General features: G+C 35.4%; 1 protein-coding gene across 1 annotated transcript in view; it reads left to right on the forward strand.

Moving 5' to 3' along the window:
* LOC106084296 (neuronal acetylcholine receptor subunit alpha-7) overlaps positions 1-19135 on the forward strand; it is a 791555-nt gene that overhangs the window by 659757 nt on the left and 112663 nt on the right. The window contains exons 6-7 of the mRNA XM_059366858.1: positions 13845-13920; positions 14483-14677. Of these exons, the coding sequence (XP_059222841.1) occupies positions 13845-13920; positions 14483-14677 (271 nt within the window). The remainder of the gene's footprint in view (positions 1-13844; positions 13921-14482; positions 14678-19135) is intronic.

Consider the following 19135-nt stretch of genomic DNA (forward strand, 5'->3'; position numbering starts at 1 on the left):
TAAATTTTTCTGATTAAGGGGGTATTTAGAGGGCGGGGTTGCCACCCAGATACTTGGCCCTTAAAGTAAATATAAGCTTCGTGCTCTACTTTCAAATACATTTTATAGGACCCCAAGGTCGATAAATACATGCGATTTGGGAGGTATTTTGGGGTGGGGCTGCTCCCCAAACACATGGCTCTTCAATTGGACATCAAATTCTTTTTTTTTCTCTTAAGCACCTTTCATTTGAGCTCTATATTGTCGTGAGTGGGCCTCGAGGCACCCGACCCCAACAATAGTAACCATGTTTTGTTTTTGGTGACTGTGAGAGTGCAAAAAAATTTCGAACGAATCACATTACCAATCTCCGAGATCTGCAAAATGCAAATGCAAATTTTGCCCATGAACATTCCACCAAGAAACAGGGGCAAACTCCTCACATATCAATGAGTGCAGTCCGATGTAAGTTTAAGCTCAATGATAAGGGGCCTCCTTTTTATAGCCGAGTCCGAACGGCGTGCCGCAGTGCGACACCTCTTTGCAGAAAAGTTTTACATGGCATAGTACCTCACAAATGTTGCCAGCATTAGGAGGGAAAAACCACCGCTGAAAATTATTTCCGATGGTCTCGCCAGGATTCGAACCCAGGCGTTCAGCGTCATAGGCGGACATGCTAACCTCTGCGCTACGGTGGCTTCGAGATCTGGTGTGTTTGAAAATTAGGGTAATGAGAAGTGCTTTTTAGATGAGCGATGGCAGCTCAGACATTTCGACTCAAATATGGATATCAAATTCGTTTTTTACTCCCAAACACCGTTGACTTGAGCTCCATATTGTCGTAGTCGGAAATAAAGTTCAGTTTAGGGGGTGCTTTAGGGCGTACCCCAAACACGTGGCTCCAAATTTGGATATCCAAATCATTTTCCACTCTCAAATACCTTTCATTCCCGTATTGTAATAAGGTCAAATAATCTATTTGACGTATTTTGAGGAGGAAATGCGCCACCTAGACTTGAACGTGAATTTTAATGTCATATTCGTAATCTACTCCAAAATATCTTTCATTTGAGTCTCATATAGCCATGATCGGCTAATATGCCAATTTGGAGGTATTTGGGGATGGGGCGACCTCCTATTACATGGACCTAATTTTTTAGGCCATATTTGTACTCTTGTGCCGAATAATTTTCATTTGTGTCCCATATTGACTCCAAAACTCCTCCAAATAGATATATTCAGCGTTCATATATATCTGTTTGGAGGAGTTTTGGGTTTGGAGCGGCCCGCTGAGTACTTGGACCCATATTCTAATACGATATTCATTTTCTAGTCTCGAATACCTTTCATTTGACACCCATATTGTGCCTATCGGTCCACTTTTGGTTTTGGGTGACGTTTTAAGGGTTAAAGGGGAGAGTCCGCCCCTATCCGAATTCAAAAACTTATATAGAATATGTTTCCTGCCAGACCAACTTACACGATCTGCGAAAATTTTAGGAAAATCGGTTTAGACTTTTTTGATTCTACGGAACAAACAAACAAACAAACAAGCAAACACAAATTGATTTTTATACCCTCCACCATAGGATGAGGGTATACTAATTTCGTCATTCTGCTTGTAACTCCTCGAAATATTCGTCTAAGACCCCATAAAGTATATATATTCTTGATCGTCATGACATTTTAAGGCGATCTAGCTATGTCCGTCCGTCTGTCTGTCGAAAGCGCGCCAACTTTCGAAGGAGTAAAGCATAACTTGATATAGGTCCATTATTATAGCAATTCCTTTCTTTTATCCTTTGGTTGCCCAAAAAGAGATATCGGAGGAATAACTCGACAAATGCGATCTGTGGTGGAGGGTATATACGATTTGGCCCGGCCGAACTAAGCACGCCTTTACTTGTTATAGCCACCACCGTAGGATAGGGGGTGTATCCAATTAGTCATTCCTTTTGCAACACATCGAAATATCAATTTCCGACCCTACAAAGTATATATATTTCGGATCGTCGTATAATTCTAAGACGATTTAACGATGTCCGTGTGTCTATCCGTCTGTCCGTATGTCTGTCCGTCCGTCTGTCTGTCTGTCTGTCCGTCTGTCTGTCCGTCTGTCTATTTTTCTGTCTGTCCATCTGTTGTAATCACTCTAAAGCCTTCAAAAATTGAGATATTGAGCTGAAATTTGGCACATAAACGTCTTTTTGACGCACTCCTGGTTAAGTTCTTGATCGGGCCAAATCGGACCAGCTGGATATAGCTACTATATAGACCAATTTTCTGGTAAAGGGTCTAATGCCCATAAAAACTTTATTTTTCATCCGATTTCGCTGAAATTTGAATCGGTGAGTAGTTTTAGGCCTCCCGACATCTGACCCAAATATGGCTCATATTGGACTATACTTTTATATAGCTGCTATATACATATCGATCTGTCGATAAAGGGTCTGAAAACCATAAAAGCTTTATTTATTACCCGATTTCGCTGAAATTTGAAACAGTGGATTATCTTAAGTCACCTGATATCTGACCCAAATATGGTTCAGATCGGACTATATTTAGATATAGCTGCCATATAGACCGATATGCCGATTAAGGGTCTGAATCCTATAAAAGCTTTATTTCTTAACCGCTTTCGCTTAAATTTGAAACAGTAAGTATTTTTACACCTCCTAACACAGGACCCATATATGGTTCAGATCGTACTATATTTAGATACAGCTGGCATATAGACCGACCTGCCAATAAAAGGTCTGAAGCCCATTAAAGCTCTATTTATTACCCGATTTCTCTGAAATTTGAAACATTGAGTTGCTTTACGCCTCTTAACAGTGGACCCAAATATGGTTCCGATCGGACTATATTTAGATATAGCTGCCATATAGACCGATCTCTCGATTAACGGTCTTAAGCCCATAAAAGCATTATTTATTACCCGATTTCGCTGAAATTTGAAACAGGAAGTAGTTTTGCACCTTCTAACACAGGACCTAAATATGGTTCAGATCGGACTATATTTAGATATAGCTGCCATATAGACCGATCTCCCGATTAAGGGTCTGAAGCCCATTAAAGCTTTATTTTTTATCCGATTTCGCTGAAATTTGAAACAGAAAATAGTTTTGCACCTTCTAACACAGGACCTAAATATGGTTTAGATCGGACTATATTTAGGTATAGCTGCCATATAGACCGATCTCCTGATAAAGGGTCTAAAGCCCATAAAAGCTTTATTTTTGAACCGATTTCGCTGAAATTCGAAACGCCTCCTAACATAGGACCTAAATGTGGTTCATATCGGACTATATTTAGATATAGCTGCCATATATACCGATCTGCCGATAAAGGGTCTGAAGCCCATAAAAGCTCTTTTTATTATAAATTTGAAACAGTGGGTAGTCTTAGTTCTCCCGACATCCGTCATCTGACCCAAATATGGTATTTTAATATAGATGTCATAAAAGCTTTATTTGAACCAGATTTTGTTGGAATTTTAAATAAAAACTTTAACAGTAAAATTGCAAATGTTGCCCATGAACATTCCATTAAAGAACAGGGGCAAACTTCTCACATATCAATGAGTGCAGTCCGATTCAAGTCTAAGCTCAATGAAAAGGGGCCTACTTTTTATAGCCGAGTCCGAACGGCGTGCCCCAGTGCTACACCTCTTTGGAGAGAAGTTTTACATGGCATAGTACCTCACAAATGTTGCCAGCATTAGGAGGGGAAAACCACCGCTGAAAATTTTTTCTGATGGTCTCGCCAGGATTCGAACCAAGGCATTCAGCGTCATAGGCGGACATGCTAACCTCTGCACTACGGTGGCAGGTTTAACAGTAACTTATACTTATTAGACCACACAATATCCGTTTCGAATTTGGGTGCATAAGTTATCCAATTTTCACGGATTGTGACGAAAAGGGGTTTTTCATATATACCCGAGGTGATGGGTATCCAAAGTTCTGCCCGAACTTAATGCCTTTTTACTTGTTTTATATAAAATAATGCAGAAGCTGGTGCACCTTAGACGTCATTTTGACACAAGCATACAGCTTGTATCTTCCCAAATCGCCTACTTCTTATCATATTGGGATTTTTCATATAGTCGGCGTTGACAAATTTTTTCACAGCTTGTGACTCTGTAATTGCATTCTTTCTTCTGCCAGTTATCAGCTGTTACTAAAGTATATTTGATTAAAGTTCATTCTAAGTTTTATAAAAAATGCATTTACTTTCTTTTAAAAAATCCGCAATTACTTTTTGGGCAACCCAATATTATCCACCATTCCATCCTTGGTTTTGTGTAGAGAGGATGTAAGGAGCTGTTTGGGATGCTTCCAAATCAGTTCTACTCAATTTTTTCCCTTATTTATTGATTTGTTCATTGCCTTTGTTGCTTAAGTAGCAAACTACTCTACTGTTCCACTGCTTGCTTCAACAAATTCAGTATAATCGCAATAACAAAATCTCTGCATAAAAATATTGTACAAGTACACTCAATTTCAACTTTGCTATAACTATCTAACCAATTTCCAAAAGATTCAAACGAACTTTGCTTTATTTGTAATAAAAGTTTGTAATTCTGATATTTAAATATCCCTAAGAGAATGATTAAACTTTTCTCACTTCTGTTGTTGCAGCCTTTTTTAATTAAGTGAATCACATTAATAAAATGACATGTTGTCAATTGAGATTCTTATTGTTGGCAACATCATCATACATATCTCATCTTGCCTTTTGTGTTTTATTTAAACAAAACAAACAAGTGTCATAATACAAATGCGAAAACCCTTTTTGTGTTTTATGTCCTTTGTTACATTTCGTCAAAATCAGCATTACCATCGTCATTGTCATCATCATCATCATAACCAAGAACATCAGTGATGGTGACATGAAAATTATTAACTTGTCTTTGATGCCAAAAGGGAAGTCAATGGCATCTTCCCCTTTTTTGGCTTATCAATAACGAATTTCTAAAATTCAATGACATATTTTACAACAGCATATATACTTTTACATAATGACTATTACTCTCTCTCTCTCTCTTTCTTCCTTTCTAAGAGAAGAACATAAATCAACAAAAGTCTTTCTATAGATGTTTCGTAATATAATCTTAGCACCTTTTCCAACCCAACCCCTTGCGCTGTGCAATAAACTCTCACCATCTTTCACTATTTAAAGATAAGCAAATACACTGCCATACACACACATACAACATGAACATGCATACTTTCATCATAAATTTATTCATACTCTGACTGAAATGCAATAAGGCGACTTGGAGTAAACATTAGCATAACTTGACAAACTGCCTTATCCCATGCCATTCACATTCACTTTGTCACTGTTAACACTCCCAAAAGGGTTGTCATGTCGTGAAGGTGTTGGTTATTACAATGGTTTAGTTTATACGCCAGGGTTGCCATTGAACAAATAAATATACCCTTAAACATTCCATGAAGAAACAAGGCATACGATTAAAGTTTTGCTCAATTATGAGGGACCTCTTTTTGCCGCTTAGCGAAAGTTCAAATTTTTAACCCTAAAATCACTGCTGTGGTACAATATAACTTTGTGCGTTTGAATTCCCATTAACGCCTGACCTTTGATTTCCATGTCCGATTTTGATGAAATTTCATATCTTCATTCATCATTTCTATTGACCTTATATATTTTTAAAATTGTTTAACAAAAAATTTTTTTAAAAAAATTAAAAACAAGTAAGAACGTGCCGGGCCGAATCTTATATACCCTCCACCATGGATCGCATTTGTCGAGTTCTATGCGCGGTATCCCTTTTTAGGCAAACAAAGAATAATAACCCCGATTTAGGGTCTCAGGCCCATAAAAGCCACATTAATCATCCGATTTCGCTGAAATTTGGGACAGTGAGTTGTTTTAGGCCCTTCGACATCCTTCGTTAATTTGGTCCAGATTTGGTCAGATCGGTCCAGATTTGGATATAGCTGCCATATAGACCGATCTACCGATTTAGGGTCTTAGGCCCATTAAAGCCACATTTATTATTCGATTTTGGTGAAATTGGGGACAGTGAGTTATGTTGGGCCCTTCGACATCCTTCTTCAATTTGGCCCAGATCGGTCCAGATTTGGATATAGCTGACATATAGACCGATCCGCCGATTTGGGGTCTTAGGCCCATAAAAGCCACAGTGAACTCACTGTTAGGCTCTTCGACAATTTTCCGAAACTTGGCCCAAATCGGTCTAGATTTGGATATAGCTGCCATATAGACCGTTATCTCGATTTAAAGTCTTGGCCCCATAAAGGGCGCATTTATAATCCGATTTCGTAGAATTTTGGGACAGTGACTATGTTAGGCTTCTCGACATCCGTGTCGCATATGGTTCATATCGTTTTATTTTTTGATATAGCTACTAAAAAGACCAATATTTGTTATACGCAATTGAATAATGACTTGTACTTATTAGTATTTGGTCCAAATCGGAACATATTTCGATATAGCTGCTATGGGACATAAGGTATGCAATTTTTACCTGATTTTGATGAAAGGTGGTTTACATATATACCCGAGGTGGTGGGTATCCAAAAGTACGCCCCGGCCGAACTTAACGCCTTTTTACAGGTTTTATGATCATTTAGCGAAGAAAAGTGGTTTTTCTTGACTTTGAGATAAAATCAAACCTGCTGTCGAAAGCAGTAGGCTTATCGCCATAAGCTTATTATACCCACCACCATAGCATGGGGGTATACTAATCTAATCATTCCGTCTGTAACACCTCGAAATACTCGTCTAAGACCCCATAAAGTATATATATTCTCGATCGACACTCTAAGTCGATCTAGCTATGTCCGTCCGTCTGTCGAAATCACGATAGCGGTAAAGTTAACCCCTTGAAATTTTGCATAGATACCTAATATTGATGTAGGTCATTGGGGACTGCAAATGGGCTATATCGGTTAAGATTTAGACTTGACTTCTTGAGCCCTTGGAAGCCGGAGGTAATCTCCGATTTTGCTTAAACATTGCATGTAGTGTTCTGCTATGACTTCCAAGAACTTTGCAAAGTTTGGTCCAAATCGGTCTTTAACCTGACATAGCTCCCATATACACCGATATCCCGATTTGATTTCTTCTCATCTGCGAATCACTGAAAAGTGCATGTCTGCCTATTTTTTTATTTTATTTTATTCTATTTTATTTTATTTTTTTCTTATTTTAATTTATTTTATTTAATTTAATTTAATTTTATTTTATTTTATTTTATTTTATTTTATTTTATTTTATTTTATTTTTTTATTTTATTTTATCTACTCCCTAATACCTTTTATTTGAGTTCCTAATAGCTTTTATTAATTTTATTTAATTTTTATTTTATATTATTTTATTTTATTTTTTTATTTTATTTTACTTTATTTTATTTTTTTATTTTGTTTTATTTTATTTTTTACTTTATTTTATTTTTTTTTTTTTTTTTGTTTTATTTAATTTTTTTATATTTTATTTTATTTTGTTTTATTTTATTTTATTTTATTTTATTTCATTTTATTTTATTTTATTTTATTTTATTTTATTTTATTTTATTTTATTTTATTTTATTTTATTTTATTTTATTTTATTTTATTTTATTTTATTTTATTTTATTTTATTTTATTTTATTTTATTTTATTTTATTTTATTTTTATTTTTTTTTTATTTTATTTTATTTTATTTTATTTTATTTTATTTTATTTTATTTTATTTTATTTTATTTTATTTTGTTTTATTTTATTATATTTTTTGTTCTGCTGGCAACTCTAATTTTCAGTTATTACTATTACTCTGCCACTCACCCACACCCTGCTTCTCTTCCTTAGGGAGTATAACATAACAATAAGTAACTTAAAATCCTACATAAGTACAGAGCGACATCACGGCATGGTAACAGAAACACTTGGTCTTGTTGTATTAGTATATGTCAATGTACATGTATTACGCTTAAATACCCACACTCGCCTACTCCCATGCATGAGACAAGAGGCAATCTCAGATTGTAATCCAGTAATAAAGCGGCTTTCTTTATTTTACACATTCAAAGACATTAGCACGCACAATGCCCATGTATATGTAAGAGTTGTAAATTTTTAAATCAAGAGAAATGGTGGCGCTGCGTATGCAATGTGTGAGTTAGCGCAGTAATATGAATGGGTCCTTATGCGTGTGCTGATGTGTCTCTGTGGCAATGTATGAATGCTCATATGATTATGCCTTTTCAATGCCTGTATTCATTATTCGTTCGAAACTGTTATTGTTTCCTTTCTCTGTGATGGGTGGGAATGGCTTTTTGTTTGATCATACGAGTGTTCGAGTGTTTATGCTCCATTCATGACTTCATTTAAATAATTTTTATTTTTGCAGTTATTTTTAAGCATTCCTTCATAGGCTGCGAATGTAATCCTATCCCTTTTGTGTTCATATATTTTATCAATTTTTCCAACATATGTAATCACTCGAATTATTTTTGAAAGGCTTCCTTTTCACATGTTGTATAACTTAATTAAATTTTATAAAGTTTGTACAATAATAAAAACAATAAAACATTGACATGACAAAAATCTTTTCATAAATTCTAGGCCTTTATTATATTGTGGAAAAATAATTAAATTTTGAAATTAAATATTTTTCATAACCGAACTTTACAATAGCTAAGGAAATTCATTTTAAAAAGGATTTATTTTATCTTCTGTTGGCAAATAACATGAAAAAAGTTTGAATAAAGCTGCATTTACATTAAATATTTTTATTATATTTGGAGATAGTATTTGTCATTCTTGGTACACACAAAACGTGTAAACTTCCACAAAATATCCTAAAACTCTTTTGAACAGCAAGGCATGGCGCAATTAAAACGGATGTAATGAGACAAATCACACAGTCCATTTGCTGACAGCAGTGATTCTTAACTCTCCACTTTCTTAAAACTTTTTTATCTTTTTAAATTAAAATCATTATTTAACTTCCCCCCCAAGCGTTAGAAATAAGATGCTTGCCATCAAAAAATCCTATTTTTAATTAAGTTCTATTCCCTTGTGACAGTGCAAACAACCAAAAAATCGTATAATATCCGGCTATAAACGTATGTGACATGCTTATTAATGACAAAAAAAAGCTCCAGAATGGCAAAACATTGGGCTTTTGGATTGGGGAAATCTTAATTTTCACCCAAAGTGTCTTAAGGTAATGCAAGTAAAGGAGGACTTCTCTCCAGACACGAAAAGAGCAATAGAACAAATTGTAGAAAAAGAAAAACAAAAGTTGTGTAGCAAACAATTTAAACGAAACAAAAATAAATGATTTACGAGTTCATAAATCAACTCATACAAAAATGTGATAAACAGCAGAAAAGGGAAGTTAAATAGAAACATTTTTAAAATGTAACAATCATGAAGTGTACAATTGAGTAGCTTATTTGCGTTAGCTATACTGGAAGAAAATTTTTATTTATCTAGGGCAAAAAAGGTGCCAGTGCCAAATTTGAAGATTAAAATTACTGCCTGTACTTTGTACACAAATAAACATGGACAGACAGGCAGACGAACAGACAGACATAGTTAAATTGACTCAGAGAGCGATGAAATGAAATTTAGTGAAAAGGCATTAAGTACGGCCGGGCCGAACTTTGGATAACCACCACCTCGGGTATATATGTAAACCCCCTTTCGACATAATCCGGTGAAAATTGGATAAATTATGCACCCAAATTCGGCACGGACATTGATTGGTCTAATAAGTATAAGTCATTGTTGAATTTTCTATTTGAAATTTCAATAAAATCGGGAAATAAATAAAGCTTTTATGAAACCCTTAACCGGCATATCAGTCTAAATACAGTCCGATCTAAACCATATTTGAGTCCTATGCTGGGAGGCGTAAACTACTCACTGTTTGAAATTTCAGCGAAATCGGTTAAAAAATAAAGCTTTTATGGGCTTCAGACCCTTTTTTGAGAGATCGATCTATATGGCAGCTATATCTAAATAGAGTCCGATCTGAACCATATTTGGGCCAGATGTCGGGAGGCCTTAAATAAACCACTGCTTCAAATTTCAGCGAAATCGGATAAAAAGTATGTTATGGGCATTAGGCCCTTTATCAGCAGACCGGTCTATATAGCAGCACTAGCCGATCCGGGCCCTCTCTGCTGCGCCTTCTTTAACTTTCTAATAACATTTTAGGTTGGGGACTCTTAGCCCTGTGTGAGGATATCGATATCTTGGATAGCGATGTCCGCGAATCTTGGTGAGAACATCGGACAAAGCGGTGTTTATCGCCTCTTAATGTTGGCGACATTTGCGAGGTACAATGCCAGACATGGTCATTTAAAAAATGTTCCTCAAAGAGGTGTCGCACTGCGGGACGCCGTTCGGACTCGGCTATAAAAAAAGGTCCCTTATCATTGAGTTTAAACTTGAATTGGCAAGCAGTCATTGATGTGTGAGAATTTGCCCCTTCTCGGTTCCTGGTGGTAATGTTTTTCCTTAGGGTAATATTCTCATTAGGGGAGGTATGGCACCTCAAACATTTCGTCTCAAATATGGATATCAAATTCGAGCTGCACTTCCAAATCCTTTGAATTTAAACCCCATTTTGCAATGGCCGGCATATATGAACCGTTTGAAGGGTATTTTGAGGCTGAGGCGGCCACCGGCAATTTGCACTGAAAATACATATCAAATTCGTTCGTTATTCCCAACGGTGATGAAGTTCAGTTTAGGGGATGCTTTAGGACATACCATAAAACTCTTGGCTCCAAAATGGAATATGAAATTCGTTTTCTACACTCCAATACCTTGGATTTGAGTCCCGTATTGTCATAGTGGGTCAAATAACCCATTTGACGTATCTTTAGAAGAAAAGTGCCACCTAGACTTGAACGCAAATTTTAATGTCATACTCATAATCTACTCCCTAATACCCTTCATTTGAGTCCCATATAGCCATGGTTGGCTAAAATGTCCATTTGAGGATATTTGGGGGTGGGCGACCTCCCATTACTTGGACCTAATTTTTTATGCCATATTAGTAATCTACTGTCGAATACTTTTCATTTGAGTCCCATATTGACAAGAACTTCGAATATAGCTGTTTAGAGGAGTTTTGGGGTTGCGGGGGCCGCTGGGTATTTAAACCCAAATTTTAATACCATATTCGTGTACTGATTTCCAATACCTTTCATTTGATATGTATATATTGTCCCGATCGGTCCACTTTTGATTTTGGGTTGTGTTTTTTGGCATAAGGGGGAGGGTCCGTCCCCCTTCCGATACGGAAAAATTATTTAGCCTATGTTTCCTTCCAGACCAACCTACACAATATGCGAAATTTCGAGAAAATCGGTCCTGCCGTTTTTCAGTCCGTACGGAACAAACAAACCGAGTCCCATATATCCGTGATTGGCTAATGTGCCCATTTTGGGCGTTTTTGTGGGGGCGGGGTAACCCCCTATACTTCGACATGAATTTGTATGGCAGATTCGTTATCTACTCCCGCATACTTTTCATTTGATAGCCATATTGTCCTTATCGGCCTACTTTCCATTTTGGGTGGTTTTTTTGGGGTAACGGTAGAAGGGTCCGCCCATTCCGTTGTCAATAAATTATAAGGCCTATTCCTACTTCCTGACCATATTCGTAATCTATTCCCGAATACCATTCATTTGAGACCCACATTGTCATGATCATCAAATAAACCTATTTTAAGGGGTTTTGGGGCTGGGGCGACCCCCTAGGTACTTGGATCCAACTTTTATTATGAAATTCGTACTCTACTCTTGAATACCTTTCATTTGAATCCCACATTGTCCCGATCGGTCAACTTTTATTTTTTTGTAGTACTTTTGTGGTAAGGGGGAGGGTCCGCCCCCTCCCGATATCTACACATTATATAGCCTAAGTTTCCTTCCAGACCAACCTACACAATCTATGGAAATTTCAAGGTAAGCGGTTCGAATTGAATTGTTGAAGCGGTTCAAATTGAATTTTATGGTCCGATTTAGCCCGTTCAAGATCTTTACCAGCGTGCATCAAAAAGACGCATCTGTGCCAACTTTCAGCTCAATATCTCAATTTTGAGAATTTTACGACGATCCGAAATACATATACTTTGTAGGGTCGGAAATTGATATTTCGATGTGTTGCAAACGGAATGACTAAATGCAGATACCCCCTATAAAAAGTAAAAGTGTGCTCGACCGGCCCAAATCTTACATACCATGGATCCCATTTGTCAAGTTCCTTGCACGCTATAGCCTTATAGGCAATCAAAGGATACTGGATGAGAATTGCTATCCTATTATAACTATATGAAATTATGAACCGATTCGATCCATACTTGGCTTGGATGTTAGAGCACATGGTAGATGCCATTGTGCAAAATTTCGGATAAGAATTACGCCCTCTAAATGCTCCAAAAGTATTGGGTTGCCCAAAAAGTAATTGCGGATTTAGAATGAACTTTAATCAAATATAGTTTTTTTACACTTTTTTCTAAAGCAAGCTAAAAGTAACAGCTGATAACTGACAGAAGAAAGAATACAATTACAGAGTCACAAGCTGTGAAAAAATTTGTCAACGCCGACTATATGAAAATCCGCAATTACTTTTTGGGCAACCAACATAATTGGGAGATCGGTTTATATGGCAGCAATATCAGGTTGTATACCGATTCAAACCATATATTACCACGTATGTTTAAATTCAAAGCAGAAGTCATTGCGCAAAATTTCAGCCCAATCGAATTAGATTTGCGGCCTCTAGATGCTCAAGAAATCAGTTCAGGATATCGGTTTATGTGGAACCAATATCAGGTTATGGACCGATACAGACCATATTTAGTTCGTATATTAGAGATTACAAAAACAGTTTCAAATTTTGCCCATGATCAATCCACTAAGGAACAGGGGCTAACTTCTCGGATATCAATGAGTGGAGTCCGATTTAAGTTTAACCTCAACGATAAGGGGCCTCCTTTTTATAGCCAAGTCCGAACGGCATGCCAAAGTGCGACACCTCTTCGGAGAGAAGTTTTACGTGGCATAGTACCTCACAAATGTTGCCAGCATTAGGAGGGAAGAGCAATCGCTAAAAAATATTTTTTCTGATGGTCTCGCCAGGATTTGGACGCAGGCGTTCAACGTCATAGGCGTACTTGCTAACCTCTGCGCTACGGTGGTCTCCACAGTAGTGGTGTGGGGTATTTTATTTAAGTTTTTCAGAGAAATAATATTTTTACAAAATATCTGTGGAAATAAATCGTTTCACTAAATTTTCGTATAGAAATAAATAATTATGTGGGTGGCAAAGGGGACAATTCTTCTTGAATTTTTTGGCAAGAAGATACATTTGGCAGGACTCCGAACCTTTAATACAACTATCTTCCCCCACAGTTTTCTGTATGGCTAGCCTTTATACGACTAGTACAGAGTTGCACTGAAACTGTATGGAAACCCTGTATTTCGTTTGATTTTCGCACCGAAAAAGATTTTCTTGCCACCGCTTCCTTGCCTGCCCCAAAATTTCCTACTAGAACCTTGTTTTCTCTATGAACTGTATTGTAGCGCTATAAATTTTATCATTTACAGGAACTTTTTCCTCTCTCTGTAGTTCTACCAAATGAGATGTTATGCCATTTCAACTTTATTTTTCGCTTAAAAAATATCATAATAAAAAAGAACAAACATCTCAGCAACTTCATTAAATCATACAAACAGTTTGTTGTTGCCGACAACAACAAACGATTTAAGAAGAACAACAAAAATTTGAGTGTGTCATATTTTTTAATTTGACTGACTTTTTTTCACACAGTTCCTTATTGTTGTCTCTTTCTATCTCTGTCTATTACAGCTGGATTTGCAATTACAAGACGAGGCTGGCGGTGATATCTCAAGTTTCATCACCAACGGAGAATGGGATCTCTTGGGTATGTTGACAAATGAGAAACGTTTCTATTTACATTTCATGTCATTGTTTTCTTAATTAACATCTTTTTTTCGTCCGAAAAAAAACAAAAAAAAAATAAAAACAATGTACTATGTATAAAATGTTGATAATCATCAACAAAAATTAACAACAACAACATGAAACAACTACAACAAACAAAATAAAAATGTTTATATATTTTTATTTTTCTCCTTCCCCATCATCCATAAAAAACAAAACCAAAAAAAAAAAAAAACATACTAACGCGTGCCTCTACTCCACAATAATGATGCGCCTTATGATGATGATGCCAACTACACGATGCGACGGCAATGGTGACAATGATGACGCCTGTGTGCGTGGTGCGAAATAACATCAAAATCACACACCCACACATACTCACGCAAATGCATAAAAAAATTTAAATCTCTATATATATATTATCCTTGTTGCCCTCCATCATCTACATCATGTAAATGTCCTATTGCAAAACTCTGTCTCTCCCGCTTTGTGATGTTTGCAAACTGTAACTGAAACTGTAACTGTGTTGGTGCCTGGTATAGGTGTACCCGGTAAACGAAATGAAATCTACTATAATTGCTGCCCAGAACCTTATATTGACATAACATTCGCCATTTTGATACGACGCAAAACTTTGTACTATTTTTTCAATTTAATTGTGCCCTGTGTACTGATCGCCTCTATGGCACTCTTAGGTTTTACACTGCCACCAGATTCTGGTGAAAAACTATCGCTGGGTAAGTTTAGTCTTGAACATGAACAATGAACATGAATTTGAAACTCGTACAACAATTAACAAAAAACCAAAAACAACAACAACAGTAACAGAAAACAATAAACAACAATAACAAACAACTAAATTACACAACTACAAAACAACAATTAGAACGGACAATCAGAAGACAAAAACAATAGCAAGTAGTAAACACTCCCAAGAAAAAAAAACACACACACACAAGACTAAATTCAATCCAACTCAAAATTAACGGGACAGTCAATTTGGACAAAAATAATTATGGACACCAGCATTAAATGAGTTCACAATTAGTTATCTACCCAGGACACGCAGACACTCTAACATTCCAACAGAGGGAAACAAAAAGGATAAGACAGCCATAGAAATGCTAAAGGAGTTCTTGGCAAGTTCTATAACAATTCCTTTGTGTTTGTTGTTGCCAACCCCCTAGTTTCTTAGTATCCTGCGTAGAGAATTAATTAAAACTTGGATAATTTCTGTAAACTAACAACCAATTGACATAAATGCCGGAAAACTTGGAAGTGAGAGCACATTGAAATGAAGCTTAACGTTTTTTTGCGAATATGCATTCGTGCCATGATGCCATATCGATAAAAATTAAAATACTTATATCCAAAGGAGGGATGTTAAAATCTGAGGCATACTTTTTGGCGTTCAGTTTGAAAAATATTTAAAATATGATCATAAAGCTATTTAATGCATTGAATTCTCTGTGGAGAATTACAAATAAAATAAAACAAGTCTTTTTAACCCATAAAATTATTAAAAATCTATAGCATACATTTGGTCAATGACCGTAAAACTTTGAAGTATGGCATTGTTTAATCGATTGAATCTAGTTAAGTCAATATATAGCGATAAAAAATTTTATAGGAACATATGATGACAACAGCAAACATTGTAGCGCATACTTTTAATTCGAAAAGTGGTATTTCATAATGCAAAAACTTATATCATTAATTTTATTTAATTGATTTCGAAAACATATCCAATGCTTTAAATATAGGCATATTACACCGAATCGAAGCGAATTTCGATTTCTCTTTTGAAAATTATAGACAAAAAAAAACAATTTTTTTAAACCAATAGAATTATCAAAATCCATAGCATACATTTGGGCATTGACCTTAAAACTTTGAAGTATGACATGGAAATGTTTAACTGATTGAAACAATTGAAGTCAATATACAGCGACAAAACTTTTTAGGGGAACATATGAGTACAGCAGCAAACAGTGTAGCGCATACCTTTAATTCGAAAAGTGGTATTTCATAAAGCAAAAAGATATGAAATCATTAATTTTCTCTAATTGATTTGGAAAACATCTGCAATGCTTGAAATATACGCATATTACACCGAATCAAAGCGAAAATAGTGTTCGCATTATGCACATGTATTTGTTTGGCAGCGAAAATCTTTTAAGGGTCAGCTAAACTCCTAGTTTTAATTTTAACTTCATTAAGTTTATACAGTGCATAATCAAGTATATACAGCATATACAGTGATTCCACCATAAAAATACCTTGACATATAGAATATACGTTTTGCCAAAGAATTGAATCAAAAACCTTAGAAACGATAAATGCTACATTAAAAATAAAAATTCAGTACCATACTTTTAGACTGTTGCATACTTTTCGGCGAACATTCTTATAGCTCGTATCGCCACTATATCTGATTGAAGCCTCACTGGTGCACGTTAAATATTTTTTTTACCAAAATTTGGATTTTCAGCGTTCAAAACAAAAATGTTTAAATTGGCATGTAGAATCTTTTAAAACTTTTCAATATATTAAAAAGGTTACTCAATTTTCTTCAAATGTACAAATTTTTAAGGACAAAAATTTTGCAACATTAGATCTTTTAATAATTTTTAATAAAAATTTTCTAAATTGATTATTTTTGGCAATTTGCGAAAATTAAAAAATGTTACTAAATTCAGAAAAATTGAAAATATTTGTAAAGTTAAAAATTTTACAAAAATAAAAAATTTTTTTATGTTAAAAATTTTTATAAAAAAAAAAAAAAAAATTAAAAACGGCAAAGAACTATTAAAAGTAAAGCCTTACTCTTAAAAGTTCTTTGCTGTGCTATTTTTTAAATAGGAAGCATCGAATTACTAAATTTCCTATGAACATTCCACTAGGGTACACTTTTTCTCAAATTTGAAATTTTCCTAAAATTGGATTTTTTTTTTTTAATATGAAAGTTTTTAACACTAAGTTTTTATAAAAGGACTATTTAAGTGAAATAAGTTTCTACTTAACAGATTTGATTGAAAATTTCCTTCTTTTAAAGATTTTTTATAAACATTTTAAAGTGTTATACTATTATACACTCAAAGTATCATACTGTTATATGCTCTAAGTGTTATACATATAGTCATACATACAGCAGCTGCACTAAATAATGTTAGCTACTCATTAAATTAAAGATTGCGATGATTTTGCCATGTCTGTATATCATCCATACGGCTTTCTTGTTCACCTTGTCCATTAAAGCTTTTATTGGTATTGGCACCTAAAATACAAAATCAATCATCGAACTTCCACCTTATTTGCTGAATTAAAATCAAATTGATTTTTATCAAATAAAGCTCTCACAAACAGTTATATCAAATTTTGAAACATGATAAGGTTCTTTCAAAAAATAAAAAACGCTTATATAGCTAATCCCTAATTCAGTCCCACAAATATCAGACATTTTAAACATAAATAGCCTTTTCGTATTTATTCACTCTAAATAACCGGCTCAATGAAAAATAATGTAGCATTTCTCAGGTAATCAGTAAATAAATACCTTAAGTTTTCCAATTAAACTTTTTTTTCGCATTTCGGTTTTTTTGTGCTCTTTGCTCAAAATAAAGAATGATTACTCGCAAATACCTAGTCTGGACTTATTCATGGCCACATTGCTTCGCATCACGCCACACCCTAACCTTCGCAGAAAACAAAGGCAGGCTAGTAAATGGCTCAGAAGATTGATTACGGCAACTTTGCAATTAGAATTAACACACACACACACACAGACTCACTGAGAAAGAACACAAAAACGAAAACCATTTCCAAGGCAACGAAAAACCAACCTGTGGCTTTTCGCCTGAAGACAAGTCTGTTGATTCACCATCATAATCTATTTGGACAAAGATTGAACGAGTCTAGAGCTACAAAATCGCAACAGAAACAACAAGAACAACAAGAAACAGAGCCTTAACAAAAAAACGAAAGAAACTCAAACTCAAACTCAAATAAAATAAATCTCAGCATTTATTTCTCAGGCATCCTTAGATCAACGAAATGGAATAATAAAAGGCCGGAAAAGCCTTGTTTCTAATACGTGTAAGCATACACACACACACAGAAATGAGAGCATCACAATGGTAATGGAAAATACACACACACCACACACTCACTGACGGACATTTGTACATTTTGATGTGACATAGCCTGAGGAAAGGAATTATGATAAATGTTGCTTTAAATTGAATTAAAGAGCTTCCAGCAAAAATATGCATAACAAGTCAACAAATGAAATGAAATAAATGAATATATGAAGACTGAAAGACAGTGCCAGTGACAGTAAAGATATGAATGGCTAACTGGCCAAAATGGCAAGATGGCATAAATGAGCTTGGCTAAGCATATTTCCCAAAATATTGCCAACTTTGCCCAAATTCCATAGTAAGGGTGATGCAATAGGAATTAGACAAGAAAGATTTAAATTTTTAAACCAAAATGTAATTAAAGCTGTCAAAAAAAGGATTTAATGCTTATTGACATTTGTCTTAAATCCTTGGATGTCAAAGAGGGTGGGAAAAACAGTAGCCGAAAGTTGATTCCACATACGAACGGTTCGGGCGAAATAAGAATTATCTCTATAATACATTGTGCGGTCCGCTGGCCAATCAATTACAAACGGGTGTGAGTTCCTTGAATGTCTAGTGTCCCTGAGATACATCCTTACATCAGGAATAAGAAGACTAATATTAGACGAACACGCACCATGAAAGTACCGATAGAACAGCGCCAAACAACCCACATTGCGTCGATGTTGAAGGGAGGTAATAGAGTTGGATACCCTACTGTCCCCAATCAACGCCATCGCTTTCCTCTGTACACGGTCCAGTAGCTCCAGGGATGATTTTGAAGCTCCAACTCATACATGTGAGTTGTACTCCATTTTCGTTCTTATGAAAGTGATGTAGATGCTAAGAATATCAGACGGAGTGAAGTAATTCTTACACCGTTTAAGGAAGCCTAAACACTTGAATGCTTCTTTCGACATTTCCAATACATGTTTTGTCCAACGGACATCACTTTGCAATTTTCATGCCCAGAACATCAAGAGCTTCTGATTGCTCAACATCTACACCGTTGATAGACATGGATGATCGTAATGGGTCAGCGAATCGTTTGTGTGACAACTAGCAGCACTGAGT

The sequence above is a fragment of the Stomoxys calcitrans genome, chromosome 4 (assembly GCF_963082655.1).
Source record: "Stomoxys calcitrans chromosome 4, idStoCalc2.1, whole genome shotgun sequence".
Classification (NCBI taxonomy): domain Eukaryota; kingdom Metazoa; phylum Arthropoda; class Insecta; order Diptera; family Muscidae; genus Stomoxys; species Stomoxys calcitrans.